The sequence below is a fragment of the Bombus huntii genome, chromosome 15, assembly GCF_024542735.1.
Source record: "Bombus huntii isolate Logan2020A chromosome 15, iyBomHunt1.1, whole genome shotgun sequence".
NCBI lineage: Eukaryota > Metazoa > Arthropoda > Insecta > Hymenoptera > Apidae > Bombus > Bombus huntii.
Window position 1 is genome coordinate 5974349 of NC_066252.1, and position 18279 is coordinate 5992627.

The 18279-nt window shown below is 39.4% G+C and overlaps 1 protein-coding gene across 7 annotated transcripts in view; it reads right to left on the bottom strand.

Annotated features, from left to right (window-relative positions):
- The window catches only part of LOC126873902 (venom dipeptidyl peptidase 4-like), a 303798-nt gene that overhangs the window by 208142 nt on the left and 77377 nt on the right, over positions 1 to 18279 (bottom strand). For all 7 annotated transcript variants that reach the window (XM_050635247.1, XM_050635250.1, XM_050635249.1 and 4 more), the window contains 2 exons: positions 6679 to 6773; positions 6078 to 6152 (listed from right to left, as the gene is read on the bottom strand). In XM_050635247.1, the coding sequence (XP_050491204.1) occupies positions 6078 to 6152; positions 6679 to 6773 (170 nt within the window). The remainder of the gene's footprint in view (positions 1 to 6077; positions 6153 to 6678; positions 6774 to 18279) is intronic.

Sequence of the window (18279 nt, forward strand, 5' to 3'; positions counted from 1 at the left end):
TTCACGATTGTCCTCCAATCTGTAATTAAATTCTCGGTATACTCTTAAGCTACGCAAATACAAGACGCCAAGAGAACAATCCTAACCTAACCTACTTGCTTATTTCGTGATTTTTATCTAACCTATAATTGAATCTACAATTCGCACTTAAGACACGCGAATGCAAGAAAAACACCAACAAAAAGAATCCAATCTAGGCTGTTATTTTCGTATATCGATTCAAGAATATGAGATCATATTTGATAAAACAAACGTGCAAAATTGCTTACCGTACTGTGTATTCCAACGGCGTCTAAAACCTACAAATGAAATCCTCGAATCAGCCTCAAACACACACGGCCATTAACAACGGCATTAAACGAATTCTGAAACCATCGCATCCACGTTCGTATTTACCTTGAAACGCAACAAAGACGCACTGTGGTTGAAAAGTCAGCCAATGTTGGATCAAGCTGTACAGCCGTGGAATCGGACATCACGCTCATCGAGGGCTCGTAATTTCAATTGGAAAACGAGTAAAAGGACCGCGGGGAGGACTCGTTCGGGCTCGTGCACGGAAAGCTGAACGAATTTCAAACCTCGCATTAGTATTCGACGAGGTATATTCGAGAGAGCTGAGAACCGCTGGCTGGTCTCCGCGTGCATTTCAACGGCAGCTGCTTCGTATCGTCCAGAAGGGTAGACCAAACAGCTTACCGCGATGGCTGCTTCCCTCGCAATCACACGGCGATATCGTAAATACAGTCCCTTGAAATTCCTTTAACTAATATCGCCCCGAGCACCGTTCGTCGCGCTTCTTTTTAATCCCGAAACTTTCTTCGATTCTGCCCGTCTACGTATCATAAGGACGAAACTTTTTTTAGACCAACGTCTACGAAATTATTCGATGCACCGTAGATAGCGTTGGCAAATAAAAGTCCGCGCCACGAAACTATTGAGAATAGAGCGAAAAATATAAACGGATAAAGAAACGAGAAGGAGGAAGCGATCGAGATATTCGCAGTTGTGAAACTGGAGCAAGTACCTGAAGGGAACCGTTGGAAATGACTATTCCGGCGCGAATTAAGAGGATTTCGAGAAACAGGACAGTGCTCGGGGCAGGCCTCATTACAGGCGATCCTTTGACGATGAGACGCTAGAGAACGCCTCGAGGGTCGTATAAAATTCGTGGAGAACACCGAGTTCTTCCTCCGAAAACCGATACTCCGCTTCGATTTCATATATATATATATATATATATATATATATATAGCTCTAGTATCCGGCCATTTGCTTGCTTCTGACCGACTTTGATCCAGCGACGAAATTACAAATAAAAATTATACGTTCCTTGTCGTCCTTTAAGAAAACACAAAACGGTATCCGCCACTAGATATGAGATTTTTGCCCTATGAACGTGTCCTAGTGCTCAACTGTTTCCTTAAAAAAATTTCCAAATTTCTATTTACACAATTGACGTTTAAAACGTCATGTGTAGCTCGACAGGCGATAAATCTCGTTATTATATGACATCGGTGAAATTAATTCTAAAATAAACATTGCCAGCTGTAAATTGTAATTCTCTCTCTCTCTCTCTCTCTCTCTCTCTCTCTCTCTCCCTCTCTCTCTTTCTCTCAACGAAAAAAAATAGCAATCGTTCTTAATCATGTCATGAACCTTCCAACAAACTCAAACACGAAGCTGTAATATTTTCCAATCGACACGTACATCGAGCGAAATTACCACGCGCTCTTTCGCCTTGCAGATAAAAAATTCAGCACGCCAATCGACGTGCATATATCGAGCGCGCACCAGGCCCTGTGTACGTTTCAAAAAGCAATATCTGTGAGCTGTTTAGACGGCCTCTATTCGTGTTCCTGTACGTAATACAACGTCGGCCGCGCTCGTGTTCTGTATTCAAATTCAAAATCCAATAGATTTATTTTAGAATCACGTTGCACCGGCTGCGCTCTCGCCTCCGCCTCTTCTCTTCGTTTTGTCGCCCGTACCACTGCCAGCCTCCCTTCATCCAGTCCGTGTCCTCTTCTTTTCCTATTTGTCTGCATTTCGCCAGCAACCCCCGCAGTCTTCTCCTCCCCTCGCCGCCCCTCTACTCTTCAGCTCCTAGTTTCGCAACATTTGTACGCGAACCGTGCCCCAGCATTTCGGTTCCACGACCTGCGTGTACAGTGGCAACGATCCGCGGACCGTCCTGTTACCGCTGCACGTGAAATCCTGAGTTATGTACGACCGTGCAGGCCAGCTGGATTTCCAACCGGAGGATCCATCCTGTCCTCGTGCCGCTCCTTAACGAACCGTCTACGATAAACACGCCACTTCGATGCAAATCGTCGTGGATGTCCACGTGATCCGCTGAACTTTTTGCCTTTCGATCAATGAATGAACGTGATTCGGGTGTCTAGTGTCAAGGATAGAGTTTCGGTTTCCCTTTCTTCTTTCGCTGTTTCGTTTTGCATTCACAGTGGCCCGAGCAAACACAATGTCAGCCGAAAGTTTAAAGCTACCTCTCCCGACGCTCGTTCTTTCCACTCGAAATTAATTCTACTGGATATGAAAACGCATTTGGAACTACAATTACGACGTTCTACTTCGATTAAATTAGATAATCGCGTTTAGTTTAAATTTGGAAAATTCTCAACGCGTTCGAGGCCTGTGAGAAGCTAGTTCGGAATTATAGCAAGAACTGTAGAAATAAGAAAAACTACGACGGTAATATACGTCGTTAGAAAAACACTATTACACAATTACAAAAGTATTCATGAATACATAAACATTCATCGTTGTTCGATTTCTTCCATTATATTTCGTATTTTACATTTTACGTGTTGGCGTTTTATATTCGACTAACGTTCTCGCCTAACACTCAACTGGCTAAGTAAACCACGTACACTACTGATAAAGCGCACGTTCCACAGAAACGCATAAAATTAGAGAAAACAAAAGGACTGTTCTTCCGAGAGAAATACTGTGAGAAGCAGATAAGTGGAGAGAGGTGTAACTGCGAGACAGGGCTGAAGGGTAGAAGAGATTTGGGATACAGTGGCCTATAATGTATGCAATTGGGCCGACGCAGTGTGTAGGATGGTACCTACCTCCTGTTGGTCGATTATGCGTGGTGCTGAATGGCGAGAGGAGACTAGGAAGCCAGAACCATCGTCCGCCTGCGTAGGCGCTATGCATGTCAGGCATTATATGGTATTTGGTGTGTATCTGTTCCACGCACACCGCGCTTTGGCATTCTGCGCTAGGAATTACAGTGGAACACGTGTCCCAACAACATTCTGCGTATGGTCGCATTCGTCATCGATGATCACTTTGCTATTTGCGTCGAGTGGCACACACGGCGTCTTAACGGAATCTAATAGGACCAGTGGCAACCAGAGATAACTTCGAGTTTTCGATAATTCACGTGTACAAGAATTGAATTGATCGGTTTCAATTTTTACGAACTTTCGCAGATGTACGACCGAAATATATGTTTTGTTTTTCTTTTACAAATAATGGTTGACGACGAATGAAACGAAAAAATTCGAAATTTCAAATCGATCTCGCATCGTTCAAATCGATGTCGTCCTCGAGCATCGCTGGTTGGAAAGAAAAGATTGAAACGTTGGTCGAGAGGTCTGGTCGTAAGCTGCTAACCTTAACCCAAGCTGGAGTTGAACCCAATTTTGGCACAGTCGATTTTGAGAAGTAAGTTGCACGAGTAAAGTAACAGAGAAGGAAGTTCATGCTGCATCGACAAGTCGATTCAAAAATATTCGAGGGTCGTAATTTCTGGCACATTCTCCGGTTTATTAGCGGCGAACTAGGCCACACACGATGCGTTCGATACGGGCTAAAAGTCTACTCGCTATAGCTGGTGATACGCGCGGCAAACTTTTCCAGCCTCGATATAACTTGGAAACTTGATAATCCTCGTTCGCGCGGAAACATCGAAAAATTGGCTTGCTTTCGGCTACCAGAAAAGTCGCGCTAGAAATAACGCCATAGAAATTGTTTCAAATAACATCCGGAAAGCGGATCAGAATTAAATAAATATACTGTTTCTCGAAAGTACCCGGACAACGCTCTTACGTATTTTTCGCCAACGTTTATCTGCTACAAATCGGCTAAAATATGCGAATATTCAACGGCACACTGCGGATTTCTATAGATTTACAATAAAAATTTCAAAGTACAAAAAACACAAAAAATCCACGTAACGCGGAAAATTCTAAATAATATTCCAATGTTCCATTTGCTTGGTTATATTAATAAAATTTGAGAATCGCATAGAAATCCAGCGTGTACTTAACAGCGAGAAGAAATTTCGTTTACTCGTTGAATTCGAACGAATTAAAAAAAGTATCATTTTCATTATAAATTTCCCCCGTACCTTTTATTTGCTTTACGTTTTACTTCCATTTCTTTTTGTTATGCTCCTGTTTCGATAGTGTAAATCGAGCTGATCGCGTTCATATGCAACGCGTCAAATCGCGCAATTATTTTCCAATAACGAGATACGTAATTGAGTTTGCGAAGCAAGCAAACCGACAGGTGTTAGCGGAAAAACGGTATCGAAACCTCAAAACGAAATTCGGTGTTTTTCCACGGCCAAACCGGTGAATTTCAAATAATCCGCAGGTCCAACCGTTTTCACGGTAACCAAGGCCGAAAAAAAAGCACGGATCCTATTCTCGTCGCCGCGTCGGCTTTCCATTCATTTAAATGCAAATGTAAACTTCAAGGGTGATAAAACAACTGTCCCGCGTTATAGCGCAGCAAGGAGGCCCTTTTATTTTCCCTTGTAAACCGGCTCGAATACGATCGCTATACACCGGATGCAGTCACCAGGAAATGGAGAACCGTAACAACGAGTCCATAATGGCCATTATCTTGTTACACATTCAGATCGAAACGTACGCCAACGTCTACAGTCTGATCGATGCGCTAAACTTGCTAAGAAACGAAGTTGCCGATGTAATGCGCCAAATGAAATTCCCGTCTTGCAACAGTGAACGAAGTTCCTCGAAGAATGAAAACTATAGGTCAGCGGTTAAAAAGAACAAGTCATAATTCAAAAATTATGAAAGAGAAAGAGCTGGCTTTTCTCCGTAAATCTTGCTACAGTAATAAATTGACTCGTGAATAAGTTGATTCGCATTTCGTGAAATAAATATAATAAAAGAATGGCAATTATACTTGTACAAGGGTTAAAGAAACTCACGCTTGAAAAATTAGGAAAAAAGGTTATTTCTTTATGTCGATGTAAATCTTGGTAAAATAGCGATATTGGAGAAATTTTACTCGATTACGATAATGAGAACTGCAAGTGGATAAACTTTCCCGAGACCACGAGAATTAAAATATACAAGTTAATTTGATATTAAATTGACAATACCGATGAGTCGATGTTTTATCGTGAATTCTGACTTTTTGAATAGAACGGCAAAATTTTGTTCGAGCGTAAGTCATACAATTTGGATAAGTAGTTTGGAAGAAAATGGCTCGTGAAGTTTGGCATATTTACATACATCCAAAACTCGGTTGTGGGTCGCCTTAATAAAGGAGATTCGAAAAATGGAATCGCCTAGCTCGGCTTAACGAAGAAAAACTTCTGAAAATGAATCCTCAATTCCCTCGGACGAAAGAAAACTTGAAAAACGGAATTCTTGGTTCCACTAGAATCAGTGGAAAAGTTTGAAGCCGGAACTCGAATTAAATTCATCGAACTCATCGCGAGAGGATCGTTCATCTTCATCGCCGAGAGTTTGCTTAATTTTCTTCTTTTTACTTCTTGTTTGCATTCAAGTTTTCTTCCAGCTACTTTTACTATTTTTTTCAGGTATGTTAGAAACGATTTTGCAATTCGCCTATCGTTGGTCCACTTTTGTCCGCCGATGTAAATGACTAGCAGGTGCGAGTATTGATCGAAACCTATCAAACGAGATAATTTCGTCGGTCAGTCTGTTCGAAATTTATTCGCAGTTCCGGCCCATCCGCGGCATCATAACGGCGAAATTTTCATTTCTGCCAGCTCCTGGCGCCGATAAAGACCAGATTCTAGTTCAATGTGCCGCGTAAATGTAGCTTACCTTCTGGTAGTCGAGGGCCAGCAGAAGGTATTTTCGGTCGGCTGAGAGTTGATGATCGAAGCTCGATATCAGCGCCTGAAAATTGAACGTAGACCACAATAAATATTAATTCCACGACATTATATTTCTAGAGAATTTTTTGCGAAATTTATTGCAATGTCACATAGAATTTCGTTAATCCTCTTCATAAAAATAAAATTTAGATAATCGAACGACGTAATTTTATTAACAGATTCGCTACCCAATTCTATTTTTGTACGTACAATATTTCTGCATAAACAAATCATGTGTAAATCATATTGCAGATATATTGTACGCGATAATTGCCCCAGATTTGTGTTTTTTCTTTTTTTTTTAATCAAACATGTCGCTTATATGAACTACATATGTTCGTTTAATCCGCAGCTTGAAATTGGACCTAAATTAATCTTAAAACGTCACGTATACGATAACACAATCGACGTTATCAATCGATACCATTCAAATTCTACATATGTACAAATAAATATCGAATAGGAAGAAGTGGATTATTTTTTCGACAAGTAGAGTATTTCCTGTTGACATTGGACAAAAGAATAGAAGAGAAACACGTTATACTCACGTTATTACTCGAGTCTAAGATTTTCCTCGGCTTCCTCGATGTCACATTATAGATCAGAAGATTTCCAGCTTCATCGCGATACAGTATCTCGTTTCCTGCGACAGAAATGGTCACGTGTATTTCTGTTGCCATCTCCGTTGAGAGACGCGCGAGCTTTTGTTGCGAGGAGAAAAAAAAAGAAGAATTGCCCCGATAAAATGAAATTACTTTGATATTGCCCTCGATGGGATCGCCACTGATTGAAGAAGCAACGCTTCTGACAAAATATCGAATTACTTGTTCTAACTCGTTCCAACAAAGGATCCCTTTATTCGTTTAATTAGCTGGTATACAACGAATATTTGAATGAATTAAACAAGCGTTTAACAGCCATTTAATCGCACAAACGTCAAGATCTCTTTATATTATATTATAACATAGAAAATGTTCACTTCAACACCTCAAATTCTTCGCCTAGCCCGTACAAAAAGATATATCATTTATTTAACATATCTGTTCTAAACATTTTTTAATTCCTATATATATACATATATGTCGGGTGAACGTTAGAATTTAGGGCGCGTAACGATTCTTCGTTTGAATTAACCATCGTTTTACGAAGCAGAGATTATACGTTTAACGAATAATAAGTTTGACGAATAATAAGTTTAACGAATAATAAGATTAATGAATAATAAGTTTAACGAATAATGAGTTTAATGAACGTTGTTAACAATGTCCTTGGGTTCAAACGAATCCACGGTCAACGGGATAACTCTTTACTATGCGTAGAATAATTTAAGCACAAAATACGATTGCTGAGACGCTCGGTATAAACTGCTCGATGTGTCACTCTCCAAGGCGATCGCACGAATCATAAACTGATGGAAATTTTCCTCGCTGTACGATTGCATTTTTTCCTTTTTTTTTTTTTTTTTTTTGTTATATACTCGTTGGAAGCATCGAGAAAGTTCCAATCGTCGTTGCTAAGCAGTTTCTGCCTGGAGTTTGATTATTAATACAACGTGTGTCGAGCCCAATCTCGCTATCACATATCTCGAACAATTACAATCAGATTGAATGACAATTGTTCAATTACGGCTATGATAAAATCTAGGCTAAAGCATTAGAGGACTTTCCCAAAATTGCAAAGGGAAGGCTCCGGTTTTCCTTTCATCTCCGACATATATATATGCTTGCTTTCAAACTTTCAGATTGGTCAACAGATGAAACTCAATGCAATCGCGATAATCGTTTCTCGTTAACAGTGTTGTGATAATAAAATTGCAAACTGTTGCGTACAGCGCACGTAATATATTCGCCAAGAATTTCTACCATTTCAAATACTTTCGTAAACCATTATATAATCGTGAATTGGTTATCGCGTTCTAAAATTCTTGCGAACAATTTCCGCCATATTCGTTGCGTATATACTTTAGTTTTTCGCTCACAACTATTGGACTGGCAACTAAGTGATTGTTACATACAATATTCCGATTAATATACAACAATACTACGATATAGTCGATTAATCATTGAAAGATGCGTATAAGTGCTATCTTCGAATGGAATATCTTCGTTAATGCTGCGTACCCGGAGAATCTGGACGGCCATTTAAAAGGGGACCGGAAGTTGGACAGGCGGCCGCTATCATCAATCTTTTCTCGATCGCACCGCTATCAATCCTCGGTTTAACCCTATTAATACACCTAATCCCTGCCTCGAGTTTCTAATTAACCCGAATTGACGAAGTTTTGCCCCATCGTAACGAAAATCAAACCGCAATAATCCGTGGCCCTCCTTTAACCATTAACCACATCTATTCCCAATTACTCCGGATTAACAAGGTTTCACCATGGGCAGCGCACCTGTAGCCGATATCCGGTTTCCAAGGGCCCGATATATCGAGAGGCCAATATAAACGTGAAGCCAGTAGCCCAAACGCCTGAGGATATTTCTGCTGGTGTTCCCTTTCCGTGTCATTGCGTGCTGTATCATCGCGTGAAACTATGAACGTGAAACGTACGAGATTTTAAAATATCCGGTCCGGCAGATCAACAACGTCGTACGATAGCATAATACGCCCTGAGACGATGAACGAACGAAAGAAGATTGGCTTCCAAGTAGAAACGATGAAATAGCGATGACGATTCTTAACAAATCCAAATTCAAACGAATGTGAATTATAAAGTTCCTAGCGCAAGGCTGAAGATTTAGATGAAAAGTGGGATAAACTCGTGTTTCGGTAATGTGTGATAGAGTAAAAAATGCATGGTCCCAGGTACAACGAAGATTGTATTGAATTGGTCACAGAAATATCCCGCGTGTTTCACGCTTTATTTTTATAATAAATTTTGATGAAATTTTGTAGGCAGAGAAAGAAGGGTTCTTGTACTTTTTGCTAGCGTGTAACGAAGCGATGTACGTTCCTTCTTTTTTTTTTGTTTTTTGTTTTTTAACTATCGTGATGTTTATTGTATTCGATGATCTTTTCTTTATGTTTAAATCATATAAAATCGATCAAAGGTATCCAGCTGCCTATACATTTTGCATGTAACCTTTTATCTATCTATTTTGTTTTATTCACACTGTAATAAATCTATATTCGTGTATGCGTCATCCGCTATACGATACAGAATTATTTTTATTTTCATTTGTAGATATCAAATTATAATTGATTACACGGTGTATAAATGTTTATCCACGTATTTTTCCATATCGATAAAAGATATGACTTGTATACGGAAAAATGTTTCACATTTGAAAATCAATTTTAATTGACTGAAATAATGTATCTGTTTAACGCCTAACAGTAACTACGTATAAACGAGATATTACGAAGGAAGCGTTTGTAAAGAGAAACCAAGCTAATAAAACATTTCACGAAACCTGATATATATAATTCAATCTTTTAAAGACGAAAATAAAATAAGGAAGAACAGCCTTTGTTCGGAGAGCTCTACTCCTCCATCAGCATCAATCTTCTTTATTTCCGACGTAATAACATTTTAAAGACTGTATAGAAAAACATCGTTCGAAACGAAGCAGACGATTAGAACTCGGTTGCGGGTCGAAGCATTGAAATCTGTTTAAAAATGAAACTCCAAACAGGAACGGTAAAAAAGTCTTTTAAAATATGAAAACCAAAATAGAAACGATGGAAGCTATTTAAAAATGAAAATCGAAATAGAAACAATGCAAGCTATTTAAAAATGAAAATCGAAATGGAAACAATGCAAGCTGTTTAAAAATGAAAATCGAAACCTGAAAGCAGTGAAACGTTCGTAAAAATCCAAGTAGACGCGTTAAGATCTATTTAAAAGTGAAGATCGAACCATTGAAATCTATTGAAAAGCTAAGATCGAAGTGGAATAAGCTAAATGAAAGCTGGCCCTCTCTAAAAGCACCAAGTATACGTCTGTATGGCCGATACCATAGGGGGTTATACTACTGTCACTTATGACGTCTAACCTGACGGAACAGTAAACCAGTCATTCTACTCAAATGGAACTTGCATGTAGTTCGATCCTATGCTTTTGTTAGTATTTTTTTATTACTCGATCGGGAACTTTCTAACGAAGAGAAATGTATATACATGACGATAAAGAATGAACATTTACGAGGCTACCAATCCGGGAACTCGATGATTACCATTGTTATTGGGTTGTTGTTGTCGTCGTGCTTGCACGTGTAATAAAGCGCGAGATACTTTACGTGGCAACGCGCGAAACGCGATTTTTATTGTTAAATATCTCGTAAACTATGCACGGCTATGCAAACGACCTGACATCGGTCCAACATCTCTCGTTTTTATATACGCGCAGCAAATTTTATCGCGATCAACGTTGTACTTACATACGCGACACGCTTTATCTAAATTCGCATTTCTCTTCGAATTATATTATTTTTTAGCACCCACTATACTAATACTTAGAATTAATCTTGCAAATTTTCCAAATTCCGTGATATTTCGAGTAATTAGCGAATTTTCATTTTTCTATTGCAAAGTATACGAATTATACTGTGTATGCGATTAATATCGAACTCTTCAAACAAATCATTTACTTCCGTACATTTATTTATCGCGAGAAACTGACACGAAGGGGCAAAAATAAATTCCAAGGAAATCCTCGAGAAAGTTGTACCGATCGATCCATCTCTCGTTGCTTTGTAGCTTACGGAATTATTCGATGTCTTTGGAGCAGTTCGACAGATGCTCAGGACAAAATTTAATTAACGATATTTCTTTGTCAAATGAAATCCATTTCATATCAATCGTAATTTCCTAACGAAAACTCTCAGAAAATGCTTGCCAAAATTCTTCGCAATTTCCCAATTCTCTGACATTTGGAACGATCGGTGAAGCGAACTATCAGAGGAGCCAGGTTCACACGTGAACGACCTCGTTTGGCTGATTTCCATAGAAATCCCACGTAGATCGCTTTAGATTTCACAGGCTGATGAGTCTATCAACTCTCACGCATGCATTATTGCAAGACGGCATTCCCAAATATTCCAGCAACGCGCCACGGCCAAAGGAACATACCGGCATGCACAGAAGGCCATCGCGCGTTCCTCGTGCACAGTTGCCTGTGAAATCCTCGTCGATGTGGGATTTGCCGAGGATAATGTCGCAGCCTTGACTCGTTCAGCCTGACACGTTGTTTTCTCCGCAATTTCTTACCAGACAATGACACCGGCACCGTCCTCCTTCTGATTATTTCTTACTTGCACCTATTCAGATATTTCCACCGACAGGAAAAAAGAAAGCTGACTGCACACCTGACGCTATATCCACGGTTTTTCAAATTAATTCCAGCGGAAGATGCTGAATGCCCGAGTCATTAACTGAAGATAATTGCGGATTTCTTCTGGACAATGTTGTACGTACAATAATTAAAAAATGTTGTATTCTTTTAATCGTATAACGCGCTACGTGCCAATGAGTGCCGTAGTATAGAGTTTGAGAGGAATTTGCATTAAATAATTACTAATTGCTTTGAGAGGTGATTGCCACGAAAAACAATGTGGCGGATGCCAATGAGCGACAGACATGCTGAAACACTAAATGTGAACGCTAAATTGGAACTAATTTTAGAACAAGTTATGGAGTAGACTTTCGTAAGAAAAATTAGATCTCGTAATTTCTCTTTTAGATCTTGCGCAAATTTTCTTCAGGAATCAAAGCTATTTTCTATTTGTATGGAACGAGAACGAGATTTGAAACAAAACATTCCAAGTAATAATTTGTAATAAATTCTAACTTAAATAATAATAATAAATTCTATTGTTCTAATCGTTGTACTAATTTGATATTCGGTGAGTGACTTGACCAGGAAATATTCTTCTCCGCGTATGATTTATTTATATGTTTTGCACGATCTTTCGATTTTTCATAATTCCTCGATAAACGGATTCTCTCGAGTTCCACGCTAGATTATTCAAAGCGCTCGGTCTACGTTAAATTCTGAATTTAGACGAAGAACGAACGTACCATTCCGGTAAAATTTGATCGTAAACGGTGAAGTACGAGACATTTAAAATTGTTTAGCCTGGTACGCTTAAAAACCGACATTACTTTCTCGCTAACCGTAAATAGGATTTACAGAAGCTATAGGATGAGGGTTGTAAGACATAGTGGCACAAAGAGGCCAAGAATGAATTTCCATGCAGCCAGAAGGGGTGAGACTATACTTTAGCCTGGCTGAACCGGTTAATAGGCAATGGTGCAATTTATCCTGCTCGTCACTCTCTGGTAGCTACGAGCTGGCAAGTTACTTTGAGGTATAGGCGGAAGTCTACAGACTCGTGCGAGCTTCAACGCGACACATTAACTGTTATTATCGTGATTTAAATAATTCGTCGTATATCCTGCAGGGATGTAAATCAGTCGTGGTGTATCCCGAATTTTTCAATATAAATTCCTATACGTTAAGATATCGAAATTTTCTGCTGATATTAGACGGTAAAGTGAACTGACGTAGGATAAGCGAAGGATGCAAATATTATACAAACTGAGAACGAAGAAATGGAAACATTCGTTGAATGGCTGACAAGGAAGATGGTGTCTTTCGTCAATTTAGTTCGTCTCGAAACATATTGTTAATAAAATAAATAAAAAGTAAGCGACGGGTATTTTTTTTCATCGATGGAAAAACAACAGTTTGAAGGGACGAAACCCTTGAAAAATAAAAGTGTCAGATTTCGTTGTTTCGGTTATATAAACGCAGCCTTTGCGGATCGAATAGTTGGAAAAGGTTGCGTCACAATGGAAAATAACAAACACAATCTCTTAACTTTGTCGTACGTATCGAGACGAAATTTAAGCTGAGAAATATAGAAACAATATGTATATATATATATATACTATAACTATAAATATGTATAGAAATAACTATCATCACATTCATACGAGAAAATATAATTTTTGACAGTGTGAGTCATTTGAATTTCTATTTTACAGACAAAAGCGATATTTTCAGATCGTTATATTTTTATTTTTCGTTGTTTCGTCTATCTGTAAAAGGGTATATTTGCTGATTTTCTATTATAAAGTTAAGTGCCAGTTTACCTCCATAAAATTGTTCGATAAAATCGAGTAAATTATGTATTTTATTTTAGCTTTTAAATTGTTCAATAAAATCGAGTAAATTGTGTATTTTATTTTTCACTGGGGTTGCTCTTTCTCATTGTGTTTTTATTTCACATTGTGACACAACTTTTCTCGACGATTTCATTCAAGAAGATTACGTTCATATAACCGAAACAATGAAATCCACACCTGATACCATTATTTTCAGACCATTTTTTCAGTCCCTTACAATGTTTTTCCGTCGATAAAAAAGAAAATACGTATCGTTTACTTCTTAGTCCGCTGCAACGTATCTCGAAACGAACGAAATCGACGACGAAAAACCGGGGATACGTTCCTTGCGGAAGGCAACGAGTTTCCTTTCTTAAATGTAGCACATACTACGACACCTAAATTCGAGCGAAGAACAATCATGAAAAATATCTGAAATTCTAAACTTTAAAATAAAATTCAAAGAATATAACTTGAAAGGGAAGCTTGATTCTTCGAAAAGCGACAAAATAACACTGACTCTCTTCTCTTAAATACAATCCACATTCCTACATTTGCACACAATACAAATTGAAAAATCAAAGAAATTTCATATGAAAGTCCGAAACCTAAAGTATCTAAATTCCGAGAAGCTTGATCCTCCTACGAATAACGAAGATCCAGCAACCTTCTCTCGTTTTCGCTACAATTGAAGAATTGGCAAACTGTTTAAAGAAAAAGAAAACCTAATTTGGGAAAGAAAAAGACAGCGATGAAAGCCACGAGCTAAACATTCGACAATGTCTCGGGCATGAGATTTTGGACAATTTTTTACTGGCTGTTGTCTTTACATCCCGAAATGAAACGACCGTTCCACTTAACTGTGCAACCAAATATTCGCGAAATACAAAGTGTTATTAATTTTCCTTCGTTACGCGAGCCGACCGTTTATTTTTCGTTTGCCTTTTTACTCCTTTCTGTACCTCTCGATATCGAGCTATCAATTTCGAGAGAAAATGGAACAGGCAATTTTTCACGCCATCACGTTACTACCATGCAGCGTCGATTTCCCTAACGAATCGCTCGGAAAAAATTGACAAACCGGATGGAACGCGAGGCCGGCCCGCCTGTCTCCAAGAGAGACAAGTGTCGTAAATGAGCGCGCACTGTTAAAATTTCATCCCCAATCTTCTACGTGCGCGGGAAAGGATAAACGAGAAGGAAAGAAGAAAAAAATGAACAACGAGGAAGAAATAATAAAGTGGACGTGCGGGCTACCGCATATACGCAAGCATGTTATTAATATTGAAATGGAATTTGCAAATTTTGGCCCCTCGAGGATTGTGGAATTACAGCGGTGTGGCCCGGCGAGCCAACGACATAATTTCCTTCGACCGATGTTCTCTAAAAAAATGTCCCATTTCCTGTTCAAATTCCCTTTACACGTCGTATCCTACGCACATCATTGTACCGGGTGTATTACAAGTATTACAATATTTAGCCTTTGCTCGTACGATTTTCTCAAGCGTAATAAAACGTTTGAAGAATGTTATTTCGGGTTTGTGAAACTATTATCTTGTCCTTATCACCTAATAGTTTAGGTGTAGTAGTTGTAGTTAATAGCGTAGGATATACAAACAGATGAATCAATTAATTATTATAACGAACGTCCACGTTCCTTTCGCTCTTGAAATATTCATCGATAATGCGAAATCGATTTGCTTAAAAGAAAAAAAAAAAAAAGGTTGTGAGCAGTAGAGGAAGATAGAGGTGGACCGAGTGTAATTACGCGCGGTGCCATTTATAAAACGATCTGCGTGTAATCGATCGAAGAAATATAGGAAGATCGGAACCGAGGTAAATTAAAGTGTCGAAGAGGGACGTGGATCGATGCCTGGGAACCGATGTAAATTTTTATCTTCGCGTACATTTTTTCCATTATTTCCCATCCGTTGTCTGCCGGCCGATAGCTTTTTGAGAACCGACAGAATCAATTTCATCGCAACCCGCAAATGGCGCGTCGCCCGTGGTATAATATAGTTGAAACGAAATCAATCGTTACTTAGGAATCACCAGATACTTTATCGATTTACTTTCTCAGACATTTTCCGATACGTAAGCTACCATAATCCAACAGACTATGTACCTATACCCGAACAACGTGATCGATTCGTAGTAACGATATATAAATTTTGCCAATAATCGCAATTTGACGACGCCTTGGCAATTGTTTATTGTTAAAAAAAAACCAACCAATAATATATTATTCATTTTCTTCGTTATTATCAAGCATTAACTACTATTACTATTTATTTCTTCCGCCGTAATCAGATTTCTGCTTTCGACCTGCAACCCTTTAATTCATCCTCGATCGTTCAATCGAATTTCAACCGAATCTGACATGAAAAAATTATACGAGGCTCGACAGACGATCGTTTCTTCTAAAATTCCTACCAATAACTTTCGCAATCTGCTGCTTGGTAATTTTAATCGATCGATGTCGTTATCTCCGTATCGGTTTGGCTCAACTCGAACCGTTCTGTTCAAGCTGGCAGCTGTTCCGATAATTACAAACACGGATACGCTTGAACGTATCTAACCAATTCCACGAGTTCGTTATATTTCTTCCATGGAGCAGGCCACGTTATATCCGTGCGAACCAACTCGATTAATATGCGACGACGACGGAACGATATGCATAGAGGAAGCCGACTAACAGAGAGAAATAAAGGCACAGAGAGAGGACAAGAGGCGTCCGTCGAATTGGCGAGTAACGTTGGCTGCTACGAGCGTTGATCACGCAAATTAGAAGCTAACGCGACTATCGGTATGTCAGCGTTTTTTGAACGGCGTTCCCTAGCTATTATGCCGCGCACGGCTTCGTTAAAATCGAGGCTACAGACGATCCTCGAAAAAGCGCGGCTGTCGCACACCGTGCTATCCCTACGTACAGCTTCGGCCCGAGAAAAAAAGAAGGTCGCTGCCTCTTTGTCGTTTACCGCGGGATCCAGCTCCTCTGCGTTTCGATGTTCATTTCGTTGTTTAATATCAGCCGGAAATTTAGGTATTTTCGTACGCGAACGTTTAAATTAGATATAGGTGCACTGAACTTGAATATGAATATTGCAAGTACAATTTGTGGGAATTATTATATCGTATTTTTCTTGTTTTTTTTTTTTTTTTGGAAGATAAGTAACAGCGTGTGGGATACAAAAATTATCCCTTACAAGTATTACAATTCTTGTATTTAGCGTTTATTATGTGGTAGATTTCTTCGAAAGGTAGGTAAGAAAAATATCGTTTATTATATGGTAAATTTTGTTGAGAAATAAAGCAGCAACGTGTGCGATACAGAAATCATGCAGAATTTCGATCAAATATTGAAAGTGCGTTGCACGATTCTTGGAAATAGCGTTTGTTGTACTGTAGGGTTTTTTTAAAAGTAACAACGTGTGTAATCGTTAATTAAGTTTAATTTAATCCAGCAATTCGAACGGTCAATTATTCGCTATGTTAACAAGCCACGGTGTTTAATGAGATCATTTATAACGCTAATTGCGCGTTAAAAACTACCGTTCCTGTCGTACACTTATTTTTCACCGTACATTTTCCAATAAATGTCTCGTAACTTTTATATGCGCTTTCGGATTGCTTCGAAATTTTGCTATTATAATGTTACAGCTGGTCGTATCCACGATAGTCGTATTACATAGCAAACGAAACTTTGGACAGTTTCGCATAATGTATCCGTAAAGCTTTGCCATACCACTGTATGTTGAATAATTTACCACGAAAGCAGTTGGGAAACATGCAAAGCCGATCAGCAAAAGAGTCTGAATGCAAAGCATTTTGCATTTCAGTGTCCATTGGAACGCGTGTATGGGCGAATGCGCGCTGATTTTCACGAAGCTGCGTTTATTTAATTTGCCTGGCGCGCGTTTAACGCGCCGTTTCTCGAGTCGACACGATCCCAGCACAACTGGAAACGGAGCTTAGCAAGCGAGAAAATGCGGCAGACGAGCGCGTCCAGCTCACGGCCAGGCCGTTTAAACGGAACGACGCCGTTTACAAAGAGCAACGGGCAGCCAGTTGTTGCTGCGTGTGCATGCTTTTATAAGAAGCTCGGAACGAGCCGCTGTAAACCGAAGAAAACGCTTAGGGTAACGTTCCTGATAACACGCCAGAGATTCAGGCAACTGAGACGTTTCGATGAAAGCGGCCCCGAGCGTGAAAAATGACGCGGCTGTTCGAGCCCCGAGAGATGAAAGCGCGATATCGCGAGTAACGCAATTGTTATTTTTCAAAGTTTCAGAAACGTGTCTTTTTACGAACGCAGCAACATCGAAGTGTCCGTTGTTTCGGGCAATTTAAAACATTCGAACTTAAATGGTGGATTTTCTTGTCGGGAAGATAATAAAAGTTTGAAAGAGGATGAAAATTTAAATGGTCGAGGAGCAGTTTTATCAAGGTTTAGGAAGTCGAAGGGACGAAAAATCGAAACGCCAAGGCATGAAAAAGTTAAAAGCTCCAGAAGGTGGAAGAAAAGCTGGCAAGCTGCAAGGTAAAAAGTGAAGAAAAAAGATCAAGAAACCTTTCCGCATAGAAATACGGATACGTGATATTTCAGTTCGAAAGCTCTGTACGCGCTCGATATTTCTTAATACACCGAAACGACGAAACGCACGGTCCTCTGTGCGAGCAAGAACTCCCGCATGATTGATAACAAGATCATCGAGATTTCACTTCACGGCTTTAACCTGAAAACGTACGGACCCTCGTGAAACAAAGCTGAAAAGGTACACGACATTTAAGTGGAGAAACCCTCCTCTCTGTCAATATTTCCTGATACAGCAGAACGATGAAATGCCCGCTACTATAGCAGAACTCGCAACCCTAATAACAATCCCATCAAAATTTCGCTGCACGCCCGCAACCCCTAATTGTGTCGCCGCGTAAACAAGCGAACAAGCCAAACCCGTACGAAAGCTCGTTTTCTACAAATGGAACTCCCTTGTATCCGGTCGTTACTCGTACATCATCATCCACAAAGCGTACCGTAT